Here is a 20,314-nt window from a genome sequence, read left to right as displayed (position 1 = left end):
CAATAGGCTTTAAACCTGCTTTACTTGTATAACACGACCTAACCGGCTCAGATCTGTGACCTCAGTGAACACTTTCCGATGAGTTTGCAGTCTCAGTTTCTAGTTTCAACTCTGTTTGCAGTCAGAAGAACGATACAGAGAGGTAGGTGTTAGCGTGTGATCGATAAGTCCGTAGGGCCCCTTCAGTTGTTGTGTTGGATTTCAGAACATTGAGATGGTAAGGCCCAAAACACTCCACCCTCTGCTGCAGGGTTTTGTGCTAATTAGCACGCTAAACCCATGCATTTTAACCTCTGAGCATGTTAGCATGCCGTTAGCCTGCAAACTGTGTAGTAACCATGTGCAGAGAAACTGACGCGGCTCGTCTTGAGGTACAGTGATAGTAGAGGTCAGCACCGAGGTTTTCCTCTGTCACGCTTTATTTTATTGAGATTTCACCGGAATCCGTCTTTATTCCTGCTGAGCGGAGCGCTCGACCGGTTTCTTATTCGTCTGAGATCAGAGTTTCAGTTTCTGGGCGTCTGATTCAAATACAGCATAAAGCGGAGAGTACGCTGCATTTTCTGAAAGGAAACATAACTTTTTACGCTGCTCTGGATCTTTGTGGCTTCTGTAGCGCAGTTGGTCTTCAAAGCTGTGGTGTAATTCATCTTCAGCGCCTTACGTGAACAGTGTTCCTCTGTCATTTTTATGTGGGAAGGAACTACTTTTTCAGATTTTGTATTATTATGTGCACGAGTGACTTTACCTCAGCTTTTTCCCCTGTGGGATAAATAAAGCCTTTTTTTGGACTGAACCGAGGCAGGTAAAAGGAGCAGAAACCTTTTTCAAATATCACTGACAGGAAGTGTTTTATTTCCCACTTCCACACTTACTGTTGGTTTTTTAAAATGCTGCATATTGATTATTGATTCCAGCTGTCAGGAGCGGATTTTGAAGGCACTGAAAATGGCGACAGTCTTTCAAAAGTGACACCGTAAGAAGTGGAGTGTCTGCCTCGTTTACAGCCGTTTGTCTTGAGGAAATCATTTGAACAGATTCTATTTTGATAAGCAGAAAGCCGTGTAGAAACATTAAGACTTTCAATCTTCTGTCAGAACAGAGAGGAGGGAACAACCGGCTCGCTCTGTCATCACACTTTGCCCCAGGCGGAGCCTTTTATCTATCAAACTTTACCGCACCGGGGGGTCTGTTGCTATTTTTGGGCCTCCAATAATGTTTTTTTCCCTAAATTTTCCTGAAGTTGGTGTTTGTTGCTGAGCGGTTGTAGCCAAAACTCACACAGCTACACACACAGACGGTGATTGGCTCGAGTGGGTTTGTTTGTTGCCTGGGATCGAGGTGTTGGCTTCAACACTGACAGGCTGGGGAGAGGAGGGGAGGGGGGACACGGGGGACCAATGAGGGCCTCACTGAGTTAAATCAGTTCAGTCTGTAGGTGGTAAAACCTGCAGCCACACATTCAATTCACTTCAATCCATCCATCCATTTTCCTCGCCGCGCAGCCAGCTCCGGGTCACCGCGAGGCTGGAGCCAATCCCAGCAGGACAGCGAGAGGCGAGAGGCGGGGACAGTTTATTCAAATGTGCCAGTTCACAACAATAAACACCTCAAGGGGATTTAAGTGGTAAAATAAAGGCGTTATAATATTTATTTATTTACTTTTCCAATGTGAAAAAAAAATGTGATGGTGCCCTTTGAGTAGCATTTGATGATGGTGGGGAGGAAGAACCCCCCTCAACAGGAACAAAGACTGATGTGTAAGAGTGAGAGGTGGGACAGATTAGAGAGCAAGACTCAATGATGTTTCAAAATAAAACAGGAAGTGACTAAACAGAGACCCAGAATCACTGTGCTAAGACTAAAGCAAGTCCGGCCTCCTCTGATTGTAAAACTTTGATCCAGATGAACTGAAGGTCTCAGTCAAGTTTGATTTCATGTAATGAGGTGGACTCTGTAGGTTACGGCCCTGCGCAGAGTGAAGCAGCAGACAACCTCAGCCAAAAAGCTGAACGTGAGACCTGAAGTGTGTTTTAAAGACAGCCGCAGGAAGGCTTCAGCGAGCACAAACAACAGAAACACACAAAACACAAAAAAAGCACATGTTTTTCTAGAAGTGTAGCTATTTGTGAGGGATGTTCGTGTCCGTGCGGGCCTCTGGTTTGTTTGTTGTGGTGGAGATCCTGCCGCTGGACTGCACTGACCTCGAGGCAGCAGCGACGTACAGGGAAAAACATGAAGAAGAAAACTGCCGGAGAGCAAAGATGCAAACAATGCAGAAGAGGAAAAACATTCTACGTTTGTCAACGAAAGTTTGTTTTCTGGAAAAATTCCACCTTTTACACTCACACAGTAGGTAATTTGTGCTTCTCTCGCTATAGAAGAATGGCCAAAATCAGAGATGCACCACTGAAAGACGTGATTCATGCTTCATTTAATTGCTTGAAAGGAGGTCATTTGTCATTTCTGGCATTTTCTAAAATAAGTGATTAATCATTTAACTAAGAAATAGCACTTTTATTGCCAGTGAATGCAATTCAGTTACAGGTTTAATTAAAAAACACTGCCCTTATAACACGCGCTAAATACTTTCTGCCGTGAATGCACCTTTTCAGCGGGCCATCTGCTCTCGCTGAACTCATCAAACATTTCAGAAATGACTCGGGAGCATTTCAGCAGCATCCTCTGATCGGCGAGCAGGAGCACAAATAAAACACAAAGCATCGATGAAACGAACCTCAGAGGCTCGGCGAGGCCCGCAGATCCAAGGACAGCTGCTGACACTGAAACACGCTGCCACGAAACTCAAACTCACCGTTTATCCGGTCAGCCTCCCAGACGCGTCCTCCGCCATCTTCTTCTCTCTGTCCACGAGCAGCTCCCGCCCTCGCCTCGAGTCCTCCAGCCAGGTCCCGAACACCTCCCGCGCTCCTCCGAGGACGCCCCCGTTCTGTCCCCCGTTCTTCAGCTCCGCCACGCTCTGCTGCCTCAGTCTGGCAGACCGAGAGCGTCACGTTAGAGGGAACACATACCAGGAAATACATTTGAACATTTTTAACAGCGAGAGTGTCGACTGATGCGGAATCACGGATGCTTTAGGAGTTTAACGAGTACCTACAGAGCTCTGCTGGGGAAGCTTTGGTGCAGCCAGCAGTTAAAAGCCGTGTTCAGTGTTACTCTTAGTTTTCATCTGCACTTCACATCTGAGAAAAACCAACGCAGACATTTTTTCAGAATAATTTTCTCTGTAGCCCTGAAAACAGGGCACCTGTCGCTGTTTTCACCTGTCTCGTTAGAGTTACGTAGTGACGATCAGTCCTATAATGATGCTGTCTGTTCAAGATTGATAAATAAAACAATAAAAAAAGATAAAAAAATAATTAACAGTGAGGTAAAAGTGTGAAATTAATGGGAGGGAAAGCATAAATGCCGTCCTGGGCCTAAGATTGTTGAACTAAATTTTAGATTTTCTCGTCATTAAAAACAGCCTGAAGCTGTTAAAGGAAACTAAGTGTTTTAGTTTCAGTGTCTCAGTGACGAGCAGCCACACGTGAAGCAAACATGACAAAAATCCCAGAGGTCAAAGTGCGATCAGCCCACACAAAGAAAATGGACTAAAAATCAGTCGTTTTTCTGTTTCTTTTTTCAGTCGTTTGTCCTTCAGCACCAACAAGAACTGTCAATCAGTGTTTTTGAGATGCCACTGAGGTGATTGCGCACAATCATATTTAACGTGAGTGGGTCATAAGTGGAGCGTTTTTAATTATAACGAGGAGAAACTAATCACCGCAATAATTTAAAACTGAAGGAGGAAATTCTGTGGAAACAGAGCGAACCCACACATGACGAGCCTCTGTCACAGCCACGAAAACACAGAGACGAGCTCCGCGTTCGTGCTTTAAATCAGGCTTTACATCGACAAATAAAAGGACACGATTAACCCCGAACTCCCATCTGAGCACCGCTGACAGTTTCCTTTATCGCTCTGCATTGTTCGGCCGTACGTCGCACGTCACGCGGCGCGCTTTGTTGCAGAGTTTATGAAATAAACAGCAGCCAGAAGGATTCGAGTGTGCTGTCAGTGCAGGTTCACGCCGCGGTGTTTTCAAAGGCTGAGCCAGAAACCCGGAGCAGGCTCACGGGAAGAATAAAAGCCTTGCCCAAATTATAGTGGAGATATTGGTTTCCAACGTAATGGCTGTGTTATTTGGCCAAACATGTCCCAAGCTCCTTGAAGGAGAGGCAGACTAAATAGAGTCATGTAGATTTGTAGGTTAATGTCCTGAAAACAATGTTAATGTGGCAACTAGAAAACAACAGCACAAGCCCGCCGAGGGGAAGCGCAAATTTATTTTGGCTGCACAGGTCACCACAAAAGGTGTCAGTGGGTAGAAAACGGTGCTGAAAGTACCAGGGGTGCAGTTCGGTAAACACTGACTGCAGGAATTATCGAGGAGAAGTGAAGGAGCGAGGTGGAATTTTGTGACTGGGATATAGGAACAAGATTGACTCGACTCTTTATGAAAAATTATATTCATTTCCATCATTTCATCTACATAATAAAGGAGGTGGTCACACTGAGACACGGGGGAATTATAGAGAGCTGGCAGCAGCTGTCAGTGTAGGACTACGTATCCGTGATTTCGGGGCTTAATTTGCTGTGTTTCTCTGCCAATTGTGGCAAATTATTCAGTCACTTTACATATACTTACGCAGCATTGTAAGAGTCCTTCACTACACGGCCTGCTTTTAAAAACATTTCAGTAAAAAAGCAAAAGCAGAAAAAGTTCCACATTATATCTTCATCCTGTTCTCGTTCCCAGGGCACCGAATCAAAGCGCTTCTCAAATGTAAGACTGAAACCTTAAATCACATCTCTGATCGACACACCGGGCTGAGACGGAGCATTTCCTTCTTTGTGTTTTCACAGACTCGTATTGATGTCTTGATTACCTTGCTGATGTTGAATCATGATAGCCATCACTCCGTTTTAAAACCTTTAAAATCTTCTTTTAGATCAAACGAGGGCAGATAAATTAAGAATGACATGCAGCTTAAATCCCATTAACAGTTTAGTTTTGTTAATTTTGATTGTTTGCTTTATGGAAAATGTAATCGTAAACATTTCACAGTAATTTTATCTGCCTTCATGGCCCACACTTTGGGCATGACTGGTTACACAGGCCTGCAGGCTGGTCTGTAGGGAAGCCACCAAGTGGTCTGCAAACACAAATTTTCCGCTTGGTAAATGTTTGCAGACAAGTCTGTGGCTTCCATGCAAATTAAGGACAACTGCAGCAACCTGTTAGCGACCAAAACAATTCTGAGGTTTTCAGTGCAGCACTGTGGACCTCTTTGTGACCAATTTGATGCTAGCATGTTCCATCAAACCCTGGTGAACACTTGCGAAATACACACCTTTCCACTTAGGACCAGTGACTACCAGTGGATTGCCCACAGGCCTGTGGTAATGAGGTCTAAACCAGCTGGTGAAAACTAAACTTACTATCCAGCAAAAAGTGAACCGAAAGTCGTCAAAGGGGAATAAACCATGGACTCTTAGCTGGTAAACTTGCAACTTTCAAAATTTCAAAAAGGTTGACATCCACAGCAAATGAAAATGCTTTTCATAAAAAAATCCTTCCAAAATTTTGAACTTAGGTTTCTGAAAATTTGCCTGTTTAGCATGAGGTTAAAAGGAAACCCTGCCCTAACCATGGATCGGTCTGTAGTGGTCCAGGTCTGGAGGTGGCTAAGAGGCTAACCGCTAACACCAGATTGCCTTTCAGTTATTATCAAAAGCAAACATCTTCTCATTTCTGAATCTGATTGTTTAGCATGTGGCTAAAACCTAGTTAACCCTACGCATAAGGCCATCTGTTGGACTGTATGAAGGTAACCACTTTATATTCTGTGTATTTCAAGTCTGCTAAACAGAAAACATGTCAAAGTAAAGAACTGTGAAATTAAGTACCTGCCAGCAAACTGGTCTTGGAGCTCATCGTGCTGTTGATTGTTGAGGCTGTTGGTGCGCTGGTCCATCAGCCAGCCCATCTCAACCTCCAGCACCTTACTGTTGTTGTTGTTGTTTGTTACGGCTCCTTCCTGACAGCGCTGGATGATGCTGGGTGGAACGTTTTCAGGGGAACACATAGGCGGCCCCTGTCCTCCATTCACACCATTGTTGTGAAAAAGTTCTGCCAAGTCCATGCTGCCGCTCTGCAGCCGGCTATCGGTGAACCAGCGGGCCAGTTCTCCACGAGCCAGTCCTGTCCGACCCTCCAGCTGGCTGAACTCCTCAGGGGAAGGCCACCGAGTTTGAGCAAAATCGTCCTTGAGGAGCGCCAGGGATCGGCCGTCTGGAGGCACTGAGCAGGAATTCGGATTGGGGACGGAAGGTGCAATGGTGCCAGGAACAATCATGGACAGGGGGTGTGAAGTTGGTGGAGGGCTTTTAAGGAAGCCTACACCGGTGCTTGGTTTGTGAATCCCATTAAGTTGCAGTGCTTGGTGCTGATGTAGCTGTTTCTCAGTGATGGCACCAATGCCATTGCCGCCCATCCTTTTAGTGCCCATGGAGTTCAGAAGGGCTTGCTCCAGGTTGTCACGAAGCGCGCGGCGCTCTGCAAACCAGCTGTCGATTTCCTGGTGAGACAGGCGGGTTATGGCTGAGAGATTATCCACGTCGCTGTGTGTGGGAAAGCTGTTCCGCAAGAAGTTCTCCTCCAAGATCTTCAGTTGTTTTGCCGTTTTTCCTTTCATCCTCTCCAGCAAGGGGAACTGGGTCAGCACCGAGGACTTATGTTGAAAATCTGGTTTTGGTACTGCTGGGATGTCCCCACTGTCCAAATGTATGATTCCATTATTGTGACCAGGAGCGGTCTGATCGTAGGGCCATTTGCTGTCCATTCGAGACGTTCCATTGGCCTCTGGCAGAGGACTGACTACCTTGTCTCCTCTGGGGTAGCTGGCTTTCAGCTCCACTCCTTGCTGCTCTTTTAATTTCTTGCCATCCAAGGAGAACGCTGAAATCTGGGATGGGGCTTTAGCCGGAGCACGGATGGACTGGATAATTGTCGGCCTCCTTACCTGCGAAGTAATGAGCGGAGGGGAGTTCGGCAGATTTAAATCAGAAGCTGGCAAACTGTGAGAACTGGGGTGTTTTTCTTTGGAAGAGACGGGCACGCTACGGGGAATAAGTAGACTGTTTCTGAACGGAGGGACAGAGATCGGTGGGGGGGCAATCATTGGCCTTGTTAACGACTCTGGAAAGACTATGGAGGGCAGAGACACCACCGGCTTTGTTTTGGGATTTCCTGACGCCGAGAGAATCTTCCCTTTGGAAGACAAAGATGATGATGACGACGATGGAGGCGGTGGCATTAAAGGCACAGCAGCGGATGACCTCTTCATCTCTGTGGTAACCAGAGGAACTGCTACAGGTCTTTTCATCTCCATGGGAACAAGAGGTGGAGCCATTGGGAGGCGGCCTTTTGGGGGAGGAGGTGGTGGGGGAGGAGCCATTAGGACCTTGTCTTTAGGGTCACCAGAGTGGGGCGCCACTGCCATGATGGGTCGCTTGGACTCTGGCCCAAACACTGTTGACAGCTGTGTCGCCAGGGGTCGCTTAAGGGAGTGGCTAGAGCCTGCCGGGGAGTTTGTGGTGGTGACTACAGTTAGCCCATTGGGCGCAGTCGTTCGGACGTGACCGAGATGCTCGACTGTCGTGTGGACGATGGGCTGCTGTGAGGCTTTGGCAGACGGCTGAGAGACGGGGCTTGTAGGCAAGACGGTGAATGTGTGATGAGCAGGAGGGATGGAACCATTAAACATTTTCTTCCTGGCTTCCTCCACCTCTTCCGGGGACCAAGTGATACCTTGCTTCAGCCGCTGGGTAGTGAACCAGACTTTGATCTGTTCCTCCGGGTGCTTGGAGGCAGCTGTAAGCCATGACAGCTCAGCATGTGTTGGGTAAGGGAATTTATTAAAGGAGGCGATCAGCGTCAGGTTGTTGTCTAAAGAAGGGTTATATTTGGTGGTGTTCAAGGGAACGGCTATTTTTGGTACAGAGTTAAAGTTGGGTGGACGCTGGAGCATTGGGGTGACATGGGAGAGCCCTTGGACGATGGTGGGTTCAGGGATGATGACTGTTCCGTTGATGTTCACTGCTGTGATTTGGTCCTTCTGGATCAAACCGTCCAGCTGGCTTTTCAGTTCGCTCCCTCCAAAGAGCGTATGCACACTACCCGGAGATTTCACTGTGGTAGATATGCAAGGTGGAAACACAGAGCTGCTGTGGCTTTCACCTTTTTCATTTGTCACATCGCATTCAGCTGAATTGTCCTTGCCTTCGATTGTCTGCTCTAAGATAGTCTGATTGTTCATTTTTATCCTCTTGAACTTGAAGTTCGTCTCACCTGGGTGCTGGCTCTCGTTGTGCTCTGTGAGCGAGTCAAACTTCTTGGTGTTGAAGTTGCAGACAGCACAGAGGTACAGTGGATTTAGAATGACGTTAGGATGGCTCGAGTCCACGTGCTCTTTGAAGTCATTCAGGTTCTGCGTCGAAAACGGGCAGTATTTGCACTCGTAACCTCTTCCCTGCTTCTTCTGGGACACCGGGTCGGATTCTGGCGCTTCTTTGTCCTTTCCCCCTCTGGCTTCTACATCTTCGATGACAGGGGGGTGATCTTCACATCCAGACTGCTGCTCTTTGTCTAAGTGTTTTGGAAATGATTTCCGGTCTGGATTATCTCCATTATCCTTCATGAGGTTTTGACTCTTTTTCGCAGATTCAGGTGGTTCATTTTCTCTCACATCTTTGCTTGCCACTATTTCCATGTCCATCACCTCCTCCGGGTCATCTTGTTCATCAGGCAGGTCGCTGACGACCCGGACCATGCAGGGGGTGGAGGACTTTCTACGACTGGACATGATTGCGGCCGCTGCTGCTGCTGCTGCTGGTGATGATGATGGTGCTGGTGTTGCTGATCGTGTTGACGATATTGTTTTTGGCTGCTGCTACTGCTGGTGGTCGAGGACGTCAGCGTGTCGGCGTTGGGGGGTCCTTACTGGGGCGGAACGGAGCAGATGGTTGTGGATAGTGGTAGGCGGTTGGATGTGGAGTCTCCAGTGTGTGAGAGGGAGGGCGAGAACCGGCTGACGGCGCTGGCCCAGGACCGGTTGTGCAGTGGCGTCTCCCGCTCACTGGCAGTGTCAGCTACCGACCTCGGCGTCATGGGAGGGCATCACAGACAGCAGCGGCGTTCAAGCTGCGTGGAGACGAAGACAAAGAGAGAAAACGACACGTTAATACTGTTTGTGTTCAGTGAGCTGTGAGGCAGCCACTTAGAAAGGGCTAAAAATCAGAGAAAAACATGTCGGAGAGAGAAAGACGTCACTACGATAATGTTTGTGTCTGATGTTCACTCAAAACAGGATAAACAACAGGAAAAGTGCATGATGGGCAATGAAAGAGAGAGGGGGGAAACTAGATAATCTGCACTTTGGTAAACAAGCCTTTTTGATGAAACATCCTTTGTTTGAGCAAGGTGAAATCAGCACAGGAAAAAAGAGAGTGGAGAGAATCACTTATGGATACAGTTTTAATCAAAAGTTTATCATCTTGGTCATGCATGTTTTAGTAATGCTAGGCTTTCATATTTCACAATTTCTGAGAACTTTTTCTGGAGCTGAATTATTTCACAACCTCTAAGATTATGAGAAAACGAAACAAACTCAATAATTTAGTGAACAAGTTTTAATTTATTTTAGATTTCCTGAAATAAACACGGTGAAAATAATATATACCCAAGGTCAAGAACACCCACTTAGATGTCCTAACCAGCCACGGTGGATTCTCTGTGCCAACACATAAATCGTTCGATTGACTGACACACGGCGACATGTGAAAATCCGGAGAGCTTAGATAAGTCAGGGATATTTTGGAGTCATTTCTAAAGGACTGCATGTTCCAAGATCATCCGTTCAATCCACTGTTTCTTCTCAGGAAGTGCAGCTACTGCGCCATGGTCTGAAAAACTATCCAAACTTTCACCCTCAGCTGAGAGGGTGAAAGCTGCTTTGGTTGGTCAGAACAGACCTGCCATGAACTGGAAACTGCTCAAACATCAGCGTTACCACCTGCTGTCCAGATCCCCAGTGGATAAAATACGGACACCTCGACTAAAGTTTGAAACTGACCGAGTGCACAGTGAAAAATGTCCTCTGAACCAAAGTTTTATGATTGCATGAGGAAAAAAACACAAGTTGTAGGACACACGTGCTCTTTGGTTGCATCATCTTATATTAACTATATAACTGTTGTAGCCAGACCGAGCTAAACCCACAAAGTCAGCACCGCAAACAGAACGTATAGAACAAGATTACCAAACCAGAGTTGCTGCCTACCAGCGTCAAATCAGCTGTTTATGCTGCTGTCGATAACAGGTTTCTGGATTTGTCGACAGTAAATGGTAAATGGCCTGTATTTATATAGCGCTTTACTAGTCCCTAAGGACCCCAAAGCGCTTTACATATCCAGTCATCCACCCATTCACACACACATTCACATATTGTAGCCACAGCCACCCTGGGGCGCACTGACAGAGGCGAGGCTGCCGGACACTGGCGCCACCGGGCCCTCTGACCACCACCAGTAGGCAACGGGTGAAGTGTGTTGCCCAAGGACACAACGACGAGACTGTCGGAGCCGGAGCTCAAACCGGCAACCTTCCGATTACAAGGCGAACTCCCAACTCTTGAGCCACGATCGCCCAGATCGTGGCAAACAGATTCTATCTAGAACTGTGTAGTCCATAGACTGGCTCCAGGTTTCAGAGTTCAACACTAAACTCCAGACCCTTTTCTAAAGTCAAGTTTTCATCAATAGTTATCAGGAGAGCTGGGAAAGCTGTCACTGTGAATCTGCCAAGGTTAAACTTAAAAACTATCACCACAAAGTCCCAAAGCATACAGCCAGATGAAAGCTTGCACAAAGAAAATTAAGTCCAGCCCTGGGAAGGACGGAAAAACTTTTTTTTTTCATTTTTTTGCCTTTTTGCACATGGGGAACCTGGAACAGTTCATGTTAGTGTTTTCTATAACATGCATGGATCTAGTCACCTATTGGTTAGTAAAATCCGGTCTTAATGTTCGCCGTGACCACACACCTGACAGTCAGACGGTAGGGCCCACCTGCTTTAAGCTCAGTTTTTACTGGAATGGGACAAAAATTTTACGGGGTTAATGTTTGTTCAGTGAGACGTGAAGCTAGCGCCCGAGACCACAAACTCATCAGGAAAGTGTTACCGAGGTCGCAGATCGAGTGAGCCGAGGGCCGCAGACTAGAGGAGTCGTCCCCTGCTGGTTTATGGCACTATCAGGCCTGGATGTTGATTTTTCCCATACATCTCTAATTTAAACAGGGACTTATTATTTGCTTCTATGGTTACCAGAAAGAATAATTATTACTCTACTGACCTCTAGATATTTCTCGCAGGTTCTGCTAGGCTAATAATTTCAAGCATTCCCGTGTGAAGGCTACAGAGTACCTATAACCATGTTAGGGAAACAAAGTCAGCCATTTTTATTGCCCACAAGTCATGGCGAAACCCTCTGGAGCAGATCTGATCATTTTGTAAGATGGGAGGTTCCAAGCTTAATTAGCAACATGATATTTTGCGTCTCCTTTCCTGTAATGTCCGAGCCAGGTCTGTCAGGTCTGTTGGCGCTCGTCTTAGCACCGCACTGGCTCCGTCGGGTCCGGTCTAATCAGGCCCTGGCAGGCGACAGCGTTTGCTGACAACGCCAAAAGGCCAGAAGTTAAAAATAAAGGAAGTCCGGCTGACAACTCGAGACGCCACGCTCGAAAATTATGATGAATCAGAGTGCCACTTAATCAGGACACGCCGTTCCAGGCCAATCACATGTAAATGCGATAAATTGAAGACGTCCACGGCAACTACAAAAGACAAAAAAAAGTCTCCAAACTCCAAACCCCATTAAAAAGACATTAAGCGCCTTTCATAGATTCGGGCAAAGACAACTTCACAGGATAATTACCCTGTAATCATGTAATAAGAGAGACTCAGTGATGAGATCTCCTGACAGCTATCATCCACACAATGGAACGGAGAAAGTGAGGTAAAAACAGACGGGGAGAGAGAGGGGAAGATAGGTGTGAATAAATACAGAAGAGTGCAATAATAAAAGGAGGACAAAAGGAAAAAAGCAGGTAAATGGGAGGAGAGAGAGGAGAGAGAGTGGCGAAGGCGCGCAGAGATAAGGCGAAAAAGAAAGAAGGGAGAGTCTGAAAACTTCCAAGCTAATGAAAGAGAACAGGCACAAAGCAGAAGACATTTTAACTAGGCCATGGCCTGGCAGACAGAAAGAGAGAGAAGACGGCGAAAGAATGGAGGAGAAGAAGAGCGAGAAAAGAACGCAGATAAACATAAAGGAGGAGGAGGAGGAGGAGAGGAAAGGGACAACAGAGTGTTTCAGGAGGAAGAAAAAAGGGAGACGGGGAAAGATAAGTAGAGAGCAGAGGAACAGAGAGTAAGAGGCACAATCGAAAGCAGATGAAGAGAACGAGAGAGATGAGAGGACGACGAAAACATTTCCATTTGACAGTAAAATTTTAACGGATAATAAAATGAGGTTTTGGTGCACTTTCTATCAGGAAAGTTGAAGCTTTGAAAAGGTGCCCCAATCAGTTGGGGGAAAAAACACATTTGCCAGGAAAAAAAATGGGTACTTCAACACTTAATTAGTATTGGGCAAGCTGTTATTTGTCCCATGTGTCACTTAATGCTGGACATATTTCATGCTCTCGCAGCCTTGATCAGCTTCTCATCGCCTGCACGGGAGACACATTTTATAGCTGCAGAGTATCCAGAGCCCGTTTGAATTGTTGCACTGTGCAATGAGACTGAACTAATCCTATGTTATTATAAATCTCATGCATTTACATTGCTGCTTATTGCACGCTTCGGCTAATGGCGTTTCCTCAAACAACGAGCATAAAAACACCGACAATCAATTCATAAAAAAACTACTCTATGGCGAACCCAAACGTGTCCAACGCGGTCGCCTCGAGGAGTTCAAAATTTCAGTCCCAAACCTCGTTTGAAAGATCCGAACGCGCCGCGGGGCTAATAGATGCAATCCAGAGCGTAGTCCACCTCCTCTCTCCGTCTGCCTCTAAAACCTGCTGCAGCACAGCATGACCCGACCCCGCGCAACCTGATTAGACTGAATATGATTTTGGACCCAGCCCAACTCAGGTCCCCGGGTCAGGTCTCGGTTACTGGGGAACCAGAGGGGCCTGTGAGGACCTGTAGCGCCCGAGTACCAGAGAGTTCACAGGTTTAAAAAGTTTCACTTGGAAATTATTTAAAAGTGACTCTGATAGGAGTAGAGGGCAGGCCCGTTCTGCTTCTCCCGATTTAAATCTGTGTCGGTGTTCAATTATCAGCGAAGTCTGTATGAGGACTTTCTAATATGGTCATCTTAGCCACAGAAGCCCCACCCACCGTTTAAGAGGGGCGACCAATCAGAAGAATATTAGCTTAATGGACCAAAGTGCTGCACCAAGTCCCAGCGTAAGAGACGTGGCTCAGTCTGAGACTGAAAACACGGAGCTGGAAACGAGCCGAACGCCACGTCACCGTTTACTTCCTGCTTCACCGCGACGCTTCTCTACCAGCCATCTCCGCCCACACATCCACAGTGTTTACTCTGTGAAAAGAAACCCACACAGGCACGAGGAGAGAGCCTCAGCCGGGACTCAAACCAAGGCCCTTCACGCCGTGCGGCACCAATGATGACCACTGAACCACCGACCCCGCAGCTGAAGGGAAGATGCAGTGAAGGATGTAAAAACATAACCACACAGAAGTTTGGTGTGGGGCACGGAAGAGACTCTAAAACAGGGGGTCACAACCGGCCCGCTGAAGTGTCCGGTTCAGGCCTCGGAGGAGTGGACGTGTCTGCTGTGAGCGTTTCACAGGATCCCAAACTGTAACGTGAGTTTAATGAGGCTGGAGAAACATTTTTCTAAAGACATCTCGTGCCATTCGTCATCTGTTTGTTAATGAAATGCTCATTAAATGAGAAAAATAATCCAACAACCTGTTGTCTGGCTAATTTTAAACCGAGAGTGGCAGCAGTTGTTTTTCACCTGCTTCCAGCTGTTATAAAATCTTGGCTCTGCTTCAGGAGACACATTTATTTACGCTCAACGGGACAAAATATGGAATATTTGCATTGTGCATCGTTTTACTGACCCGGCCCACTCACCCCTGCTTTAAAGGCGAGTTGCAATTACATGTTATTTAATAATGAGGCTTGGTTAAACGCTTTGTGTCCATTAAATTAGGATTTTATAGCTTAACGCAGAAATACATCCAGTAACCTTCCAAGAGAGGCTGCAGAAACACTCTGTTGCTCTTCACACCCACACAAACTGCAACACTACGCTCCAATCTGAGCCACACCCACATTTCCAGACACGGAGGATAACCCGCTGCAGCATCGGTCCACCCTAACCTGTGAGAGGAAGCAGCTGATCACAGCTTTTAGAGATGCCCAGGTGCGCGTTTACGCTAAAACGGGAGTTAAGCTGCTCTTAAAAGGCACTCCAGGAAACAGTGCACTAATAGCCCAATAAAGCAATCAATACGCAGCCCTAATACGGGCCAAATTCTAGCAAATACTTCAATCTCCTTTCAGATCCTCTCTCCTTGTGCGTTTGCTTAAAATACTTGGCCAGAGACCCAGCTGCTGCCAGAGGTGAAGTGGGAAAAGAGGGAGGGAGACGGTAAAGGAGATAAAACAAAAAGAAGAGTGTGGGAGGAGTTGGAGAGAACAGAGCAGGGAGTGCATGTATAGGAAGACGAGTGTGTAGGAGCCAAAAAACCAAAAGAAGGGAAGAAAGCGTGAGTGCTTAGCAGTAAAGAGGTTGAGAGAAAGGACACGAGAGTGTGGGAGGAGAGAGAAATGAGACGGATGGAAGGAGAGAAAAGGGGCGACAGAGAGGGAAAACAGAGCTGGAGAAAACAGATTGGACGAGGGAAAGTAAGAAGCGTAGAGGCAGACGGAGCTGCAGGCCCGAGCTTTTCATCCGAGCAGCGATGGCAGCCTCGCTTCCCGTCGACGAGGAAGAGCGCTGCGGCTGCCAGCTCGCAAAAAAGAAAAAAGAAAAGTAAAAAAAAAAGAGCTCAGCAGTGTCATGTTTTGCTGCATCACTGGGTCGGCCTCGAGGACTCCGGGCCAACTTCTGACGAGGGGAGTCATATGCCGCTTGGCTGCGTCCCATTTTATTGGGCTGAGCTCGCCTCCGTGCATGCTTGTAATTACTCGTACAGTATTTGTGTGCAGGGGATTGTTTGGAGCACGGCAGTGCTTCGTAATTATTGAGGAAATAATAAAACTGCAGCAGTGACAACAGTGATTTGCAAATTGCAGGAAGCGGCAAATTGTCCTTTTGAGAGGCAGGTGAGTTTTTCCTCAATCAAAAACAAGCAAACCTTTGTTCCCTCCTTTAATTGGTGCACATTAGAGTATCAATTTTAGATGGAGGCAACAAAGTCTCCCAGGATTCCCTGCGTTTAAACACCACGACGGGACACAGAACTCTCCTCTGAAAGTGACACCCAAGTAACTCGAGTGGATCGGCGGGGTGAAGCAGGGGTCGGGGGAAAAAGATCCGATTTTCACCTCCGTCAAGGGCAAACCGTCAGTCTAACCACAAACTGTATCCATCCATCTAACTGACTGCATCGCAGCTCGCACGTCGAGGCGGCGAAGGGCGTGCCGGAGAGAAAAGGGTGTCGAGGAAGCCATAAAACAAGTCGGCGAGGAAAGAGAAGATAATGAGGAGATATCTTGGGAAATGAAATGACAAATTAGGAGGACGAAAGGCAGATTGGAAGGAGCCCAGTGTGCTAATAGGAGGGGTTAAAGACGTTTTACTGGAACAAGGGCAAACTGGAGGGGGTGAGGGCTCGCGGGGAGGGAGCGATGTACATTTTGGCACAGAGGAAGCTCAGCTGCAAACAAACTGAACCGGCAGGCGTCTTGTCATCAGCGGGGATCTAAACTACTGTAGGGCTGGCCTGGCAGCTTGTAATTCATAATGAGACCAAAACAGACTTCGGGGACTCACTCAGATGACTTTTCTTCCCCAAAAGCAGCACTGAAGCCGTTTTTAACACATGAGACGACATGAGGATGAGGCACAGAGACGTCTCAGCTCCACTTCACAAACCAAAAATCAACCTCTAATATTTTCAGTTTAGTTGATAAAATCCTTGTTCTCTGAGTTTTTAGACATTGAAAAAAAAATCAATTTCATCTATAAAACTTTTCAAAACGACCTCCAGAGACAAAAAGGCTCATTCCTAACGAGATGACAGCACCAGTTATAAAAACACCAAACGGTTAAAGTTCAGGGGGTGAAACCTGCTGCAGTATATTAAAAACTCTGCTATAGTAATCATGATGGCAGCAAAGCAGGAAGTTGTGGTTGATGAACGAGGAGGCCGGGGTGGATGGACGGTCTCCAAAACATCAAAGTGTGACTTGTGTGCTTCAAAATGAAGCAAAGTGGGAAATGTAAATAACACAGAGTACAGTCTGTGCGCTCATACTTCCTGTTTTGTAACGCACAGCGTGTGGCAGCTTGGGTTACCCCGCAGCTGGAGCACGTGCAAAAAAGCACAACGTTCATGTTTCCTGCAAACTGCGTTTATCATTCAGCATTCACGAGGCCCTCACAGATGTGACCCTCGGCACGTGAACTGCACTAACACGAACTGTTATAGGCCGAATCAGGTCACGATCTGTTTGATCTGTGAGAGTCATTTTCTTGTGGAGCCCTGTGGGAGTTTTCAGGGTTTTATAATGTAAAGTTACTGTTAGATTCTTCTCTTTACTGGTTTTATTTTGTTTGGATCTTTAAGCTGTTGATGGAGAATCGAGTAAAACCATCATCAGGAGGTGAAAACGAATCAGAGGAAACGCCTCATCTCCTGCTGTGACTGCAGGCCTGAAGTCGTCTGATGATGGTCCTGTGCGTAGGTTTCTCCCTCTGATTATTGATTAATGTGACCATGTCCAGGCCAGCAGGACGGCGGTAGGACAAGCACAATACTTCCAGTTGTCGGTTAAGTGTGATTGTTAGAATGAGGAAAAGGACAGCTCTGGTATGTAATGTAGGAGCTGGTTGCACAGTGGTCAGAGCAATCAGCTTAATTAGGCCACTATTAGCACTGATGCCGACTGATCAGGGCATGCCTAACAGATCTGAAACACCTGACATGCTAATGGTCCCTTTGGGAAGACGCTGCAGCCGGCGCTCTCGCTGTGTTCCCAGGTACGGTGACTAACAGGCAGGCGAGGAACATGCAAATGAGGCGGCTGAAAGAACCACCGGGGACTGAAAGTTTGGAGCTTTAGAGGCGGCGGCGGCGGCACTCAGAAACTAAAAGCGTCCTGGTTTCAGAGTCCCCGTGACCCTCCTCCCTCAGGCACACAGTCATCATGCAGCACAAAAACCGCCAGCTCTGTGTGTGTGTGTGTTTTAACATAAGTGTGTGTGGACGCTAAATGATTGATCAAAGGATGGCTTTGTGTGGGCACCTCGTGGTGCTAATGCATCATTAACACAGCTGGTAGTATGACCCAGCTCTTCTGAGAGCTGCCAGGCTATTTCCAGCAGCTTTCTCTTAAGCTTATAGAGATCCAAATCTCACTCGTGTTATATAAGAGTTCTGCGAAACATACCAAAAGGACGTCATGACTAGTTTTACCTCAGGTTATTTTAGCTGGCCCCTTTACAGGAGAGGAAATAAAAGGCCTGATGTTTCACCGCTACCTGCAGTCTGCAGGAATTACTGACATGATGAAATTACAGACAGAAAACAGCACTCCCTCCTGAAGGCTAATCTGTCCTAACAGGGCTCCGAGTACGTCTGGGTGACACTAACAAAATCAAACACAATCACAGTTTTATCAGGTACCGCCATACTGAGAACGCTGATGGACGGGCGGGCGGCGGGATGGTGGTAAAGCTCAACTGTAATGGCCTGTTTGCGCAGGATCTGTCAGCATGCGATGCATTCTGGTACTGTGGCGTTTGGAGACAGCACATCCTTATTTGCTTCACTTGAAATCCACTTCATGTAAATGCGGGGCGTGCAGCGCACCGCTACACCTCTTGACACCGCGGACGTTCTAGGTCTAAAATACAAAGTCAGCTTACTAATTTTGTGTTTTCAGACCATAAAAAACGTGTAAAGCTGATGAAACACTGTTAGCCCACAGGTTTCGTCACATCAAGCCTATTAACCAATGTCCTCGATCAAAACCCAGTTTACTGCGGGTGAAGTCTGGTTTGGTATGTATTGTGTAACATACAGAAAGGCTTAGTTAGAAGGTGGTGGTAAAACCAAAAATCCCCGGCTCAAAGTGGGCCAGAGGTGCGTCGGATTCAACCCGCCGAGCTCGCAGCGCCTCTCCCGTTATTCTTCTCAAATGAGCATTTATTTTTGCTTTGTTACTTTCAGGGCAAAGGTCAAAGTGCTTTATTTGTAAAGATTAGTTTCACAAGCGCTGGTGTGAGGAGGCACGCCGAGTACATTTTCTTCTTCTGCGCTTTAATGTCGTTTCCCCAACAATAAGCTGAAGATTCAGAACAACTCAAACTCTGAAAGTGCTGACAAGTTGATAAACCTCTGTACTTAAATCAATATGAATGCCTCTGATGGTTCAGGACATCAGCCCAAAGAAGAGCCACACATGCACAGCTCCGGATCTGCAATCACTTCTTCTTTCTTTAAGGTGACCTCTGAGTTTTTTTAAATTTAAACTTAGTCTGGAGATGTAAAGATATGAACTTTTATCCTGTCACATCCATTTAAAGTTTGTCCAGCACGTCTCTAGTAAAAGACTCATGGATCTAAAAGGTTAAAGGTACAAACCGGACCAATCACATGACCTCATAAAACTGAATAATAAAGTAAAATTAAGTGAAAATGGCAGATCTGATTCGAGCGTTCATGCCGTGTGCCTCAGACTCAAAAGGCTGTTTAAATACCCGGCAGGAGCAGAAAAGCGGCACTGAGTGCGAGCGCATTTTATTTTGAAAAGAAAGGTCGGCGTTTAGAAGCACGGCCCAAGGCCAAAAGGCCCGTTAAGCATTAGATAACTTGGAAGCGTTAAATGGAAGTGGAGACTTAATGACTGATGGATCTTATGAGGCAATTTGATGCGCTGATGAGAACAAAGCTGTCTTTTCATTGGCAGAGAACCTTGAGTGCGGTTTGGGTTTCAGGTGATTGGCTGGATGATTGGAACGCCGCTCGTGGTCACGTGACCACGACGTGCGTGGAGCCGGCCAAACTCTCGTATCGTTGAGCGTCTCAAGGTCGACCTCGAGAGCTCAACATGAATGACATCGATCCATCTATTCATCCCTCCGTCACCGATCTCATCAGCTGCCAACTCTCTGCCTGACGTGACGTCATCGGGGCCTCTGCGGTAATTTAATACAACAGAGACACAATCCAGGAGTTTTACTTTCATTTCTGATTCCCGGTGGGAATTCTGGGAAGCATAAGGAGCAGCGTGGGGGACTGTCAACACATCTAAAACAATCACTGAAGAATAAATGAATTTATTTAAAGGAACAAAAAGAAGAACCAGACGAAGAATCGGCTCGTTAGACCCAGAAAAACTATTTAAAAACTTCTTTCTGTATAAACTTGGAATGGTCGTCATAAACGTTTCCAATCACGCCTCGTTTGTGCTTCAATATTTAAGTTGTTATTTCTACTGGAAGGTTTGACATCATCCGTCACATTCGGTCTACCAGGCTTTTTTTCCTTTGCCACGACGAGGTAATTATCCCCGTGGCGCTTAAAAAAACAAAAACAAAGAGGTTAATTAACGTCTGTCTATTTCTATTATGATTCATCTGGATAGAAACCAAATCAATTTGGTTCAAGTGGAATTTATTTTCAGATACCGTCAGGTCCAGAAGTTTCTTTCGTGCTTCTGCCTCTGCACGCCATCGCAGCTGATTTCACCCTGACCCATCCAGATGTGACGTTCAGCTTGAACTTGCAGCTGTTTCTACACGCAGACCGAAAAACCATCAGAAACTGAACGAGCCGAGCGAAGATGTGCGGACCTGAGGCCGTACCCTCTGTGCACGCAGCTCACGCCTCCCTCGCCTTTACTACGAGCGAACATCAGCTGTATTTACAGTGTGTGAGCTCTCACGGCTCTGATACGATCTGAACAAAAATCTGATTCC

The 20,314-nt window shown here is 46.6% G+C and overlaps 1 protein-coding gene across 2 annotated transcripts in view; it reads right to left on the bottom strand.

Annotated features, from left to right (window-relative positions):
- LOC116317379 (zinc fingers and homeoboxes protein 2-like) overlaps positions 1 to 20,314 on the bottom strand; it is a 129,920-nt gene that overhangs the window by 12,635 nt on the left and 96,971 nt on the right. For both annotated transcript variants that reach the window (XM_039605567.1, XM_039605568.1), the window contains 2 exons: positions 5,975 to 9,269; positions 2,816 to 2,993 (listed from right to left, as the gene is read on the bottom strand). In XM_039605567.1, coding sequence (XP_039461501.1) covers positions 2,819 to 2,993; positions 5,975 to 8,931 — 3,132 coding nt within the window. In that variant the 5' untranslated portion in view covers positions 8,932 to 9,269 and the 3' untranslated portion in view covers positions 2,816 to 2,818. The remainder of the gene's footprint in view (positions 1 to 2,815; positions 2,994 to 5,974; positions 9,270 to 20,314) is intronic.

This window comes from Oreochromis aureus, linkage group 22, assembly GCF_013358895.1.
Source record: "Oreochromis aureus strain Israel breed Guangdong linkage group 22, ZZ_aureus, whole genome shotgun sequence".
NCBI classification, from domain to species: domain Eukaryota; kingdom Metazoa; phylum Chordata; class Actinopteri; order Cichliformes; family Cichlidae; genus Oreochromis; species Oreochromis aureus.
Note: the sequence above shows the minus strand (reverse complement) of the source record. Positions and strands in the feature narration are given on the sequence as shown.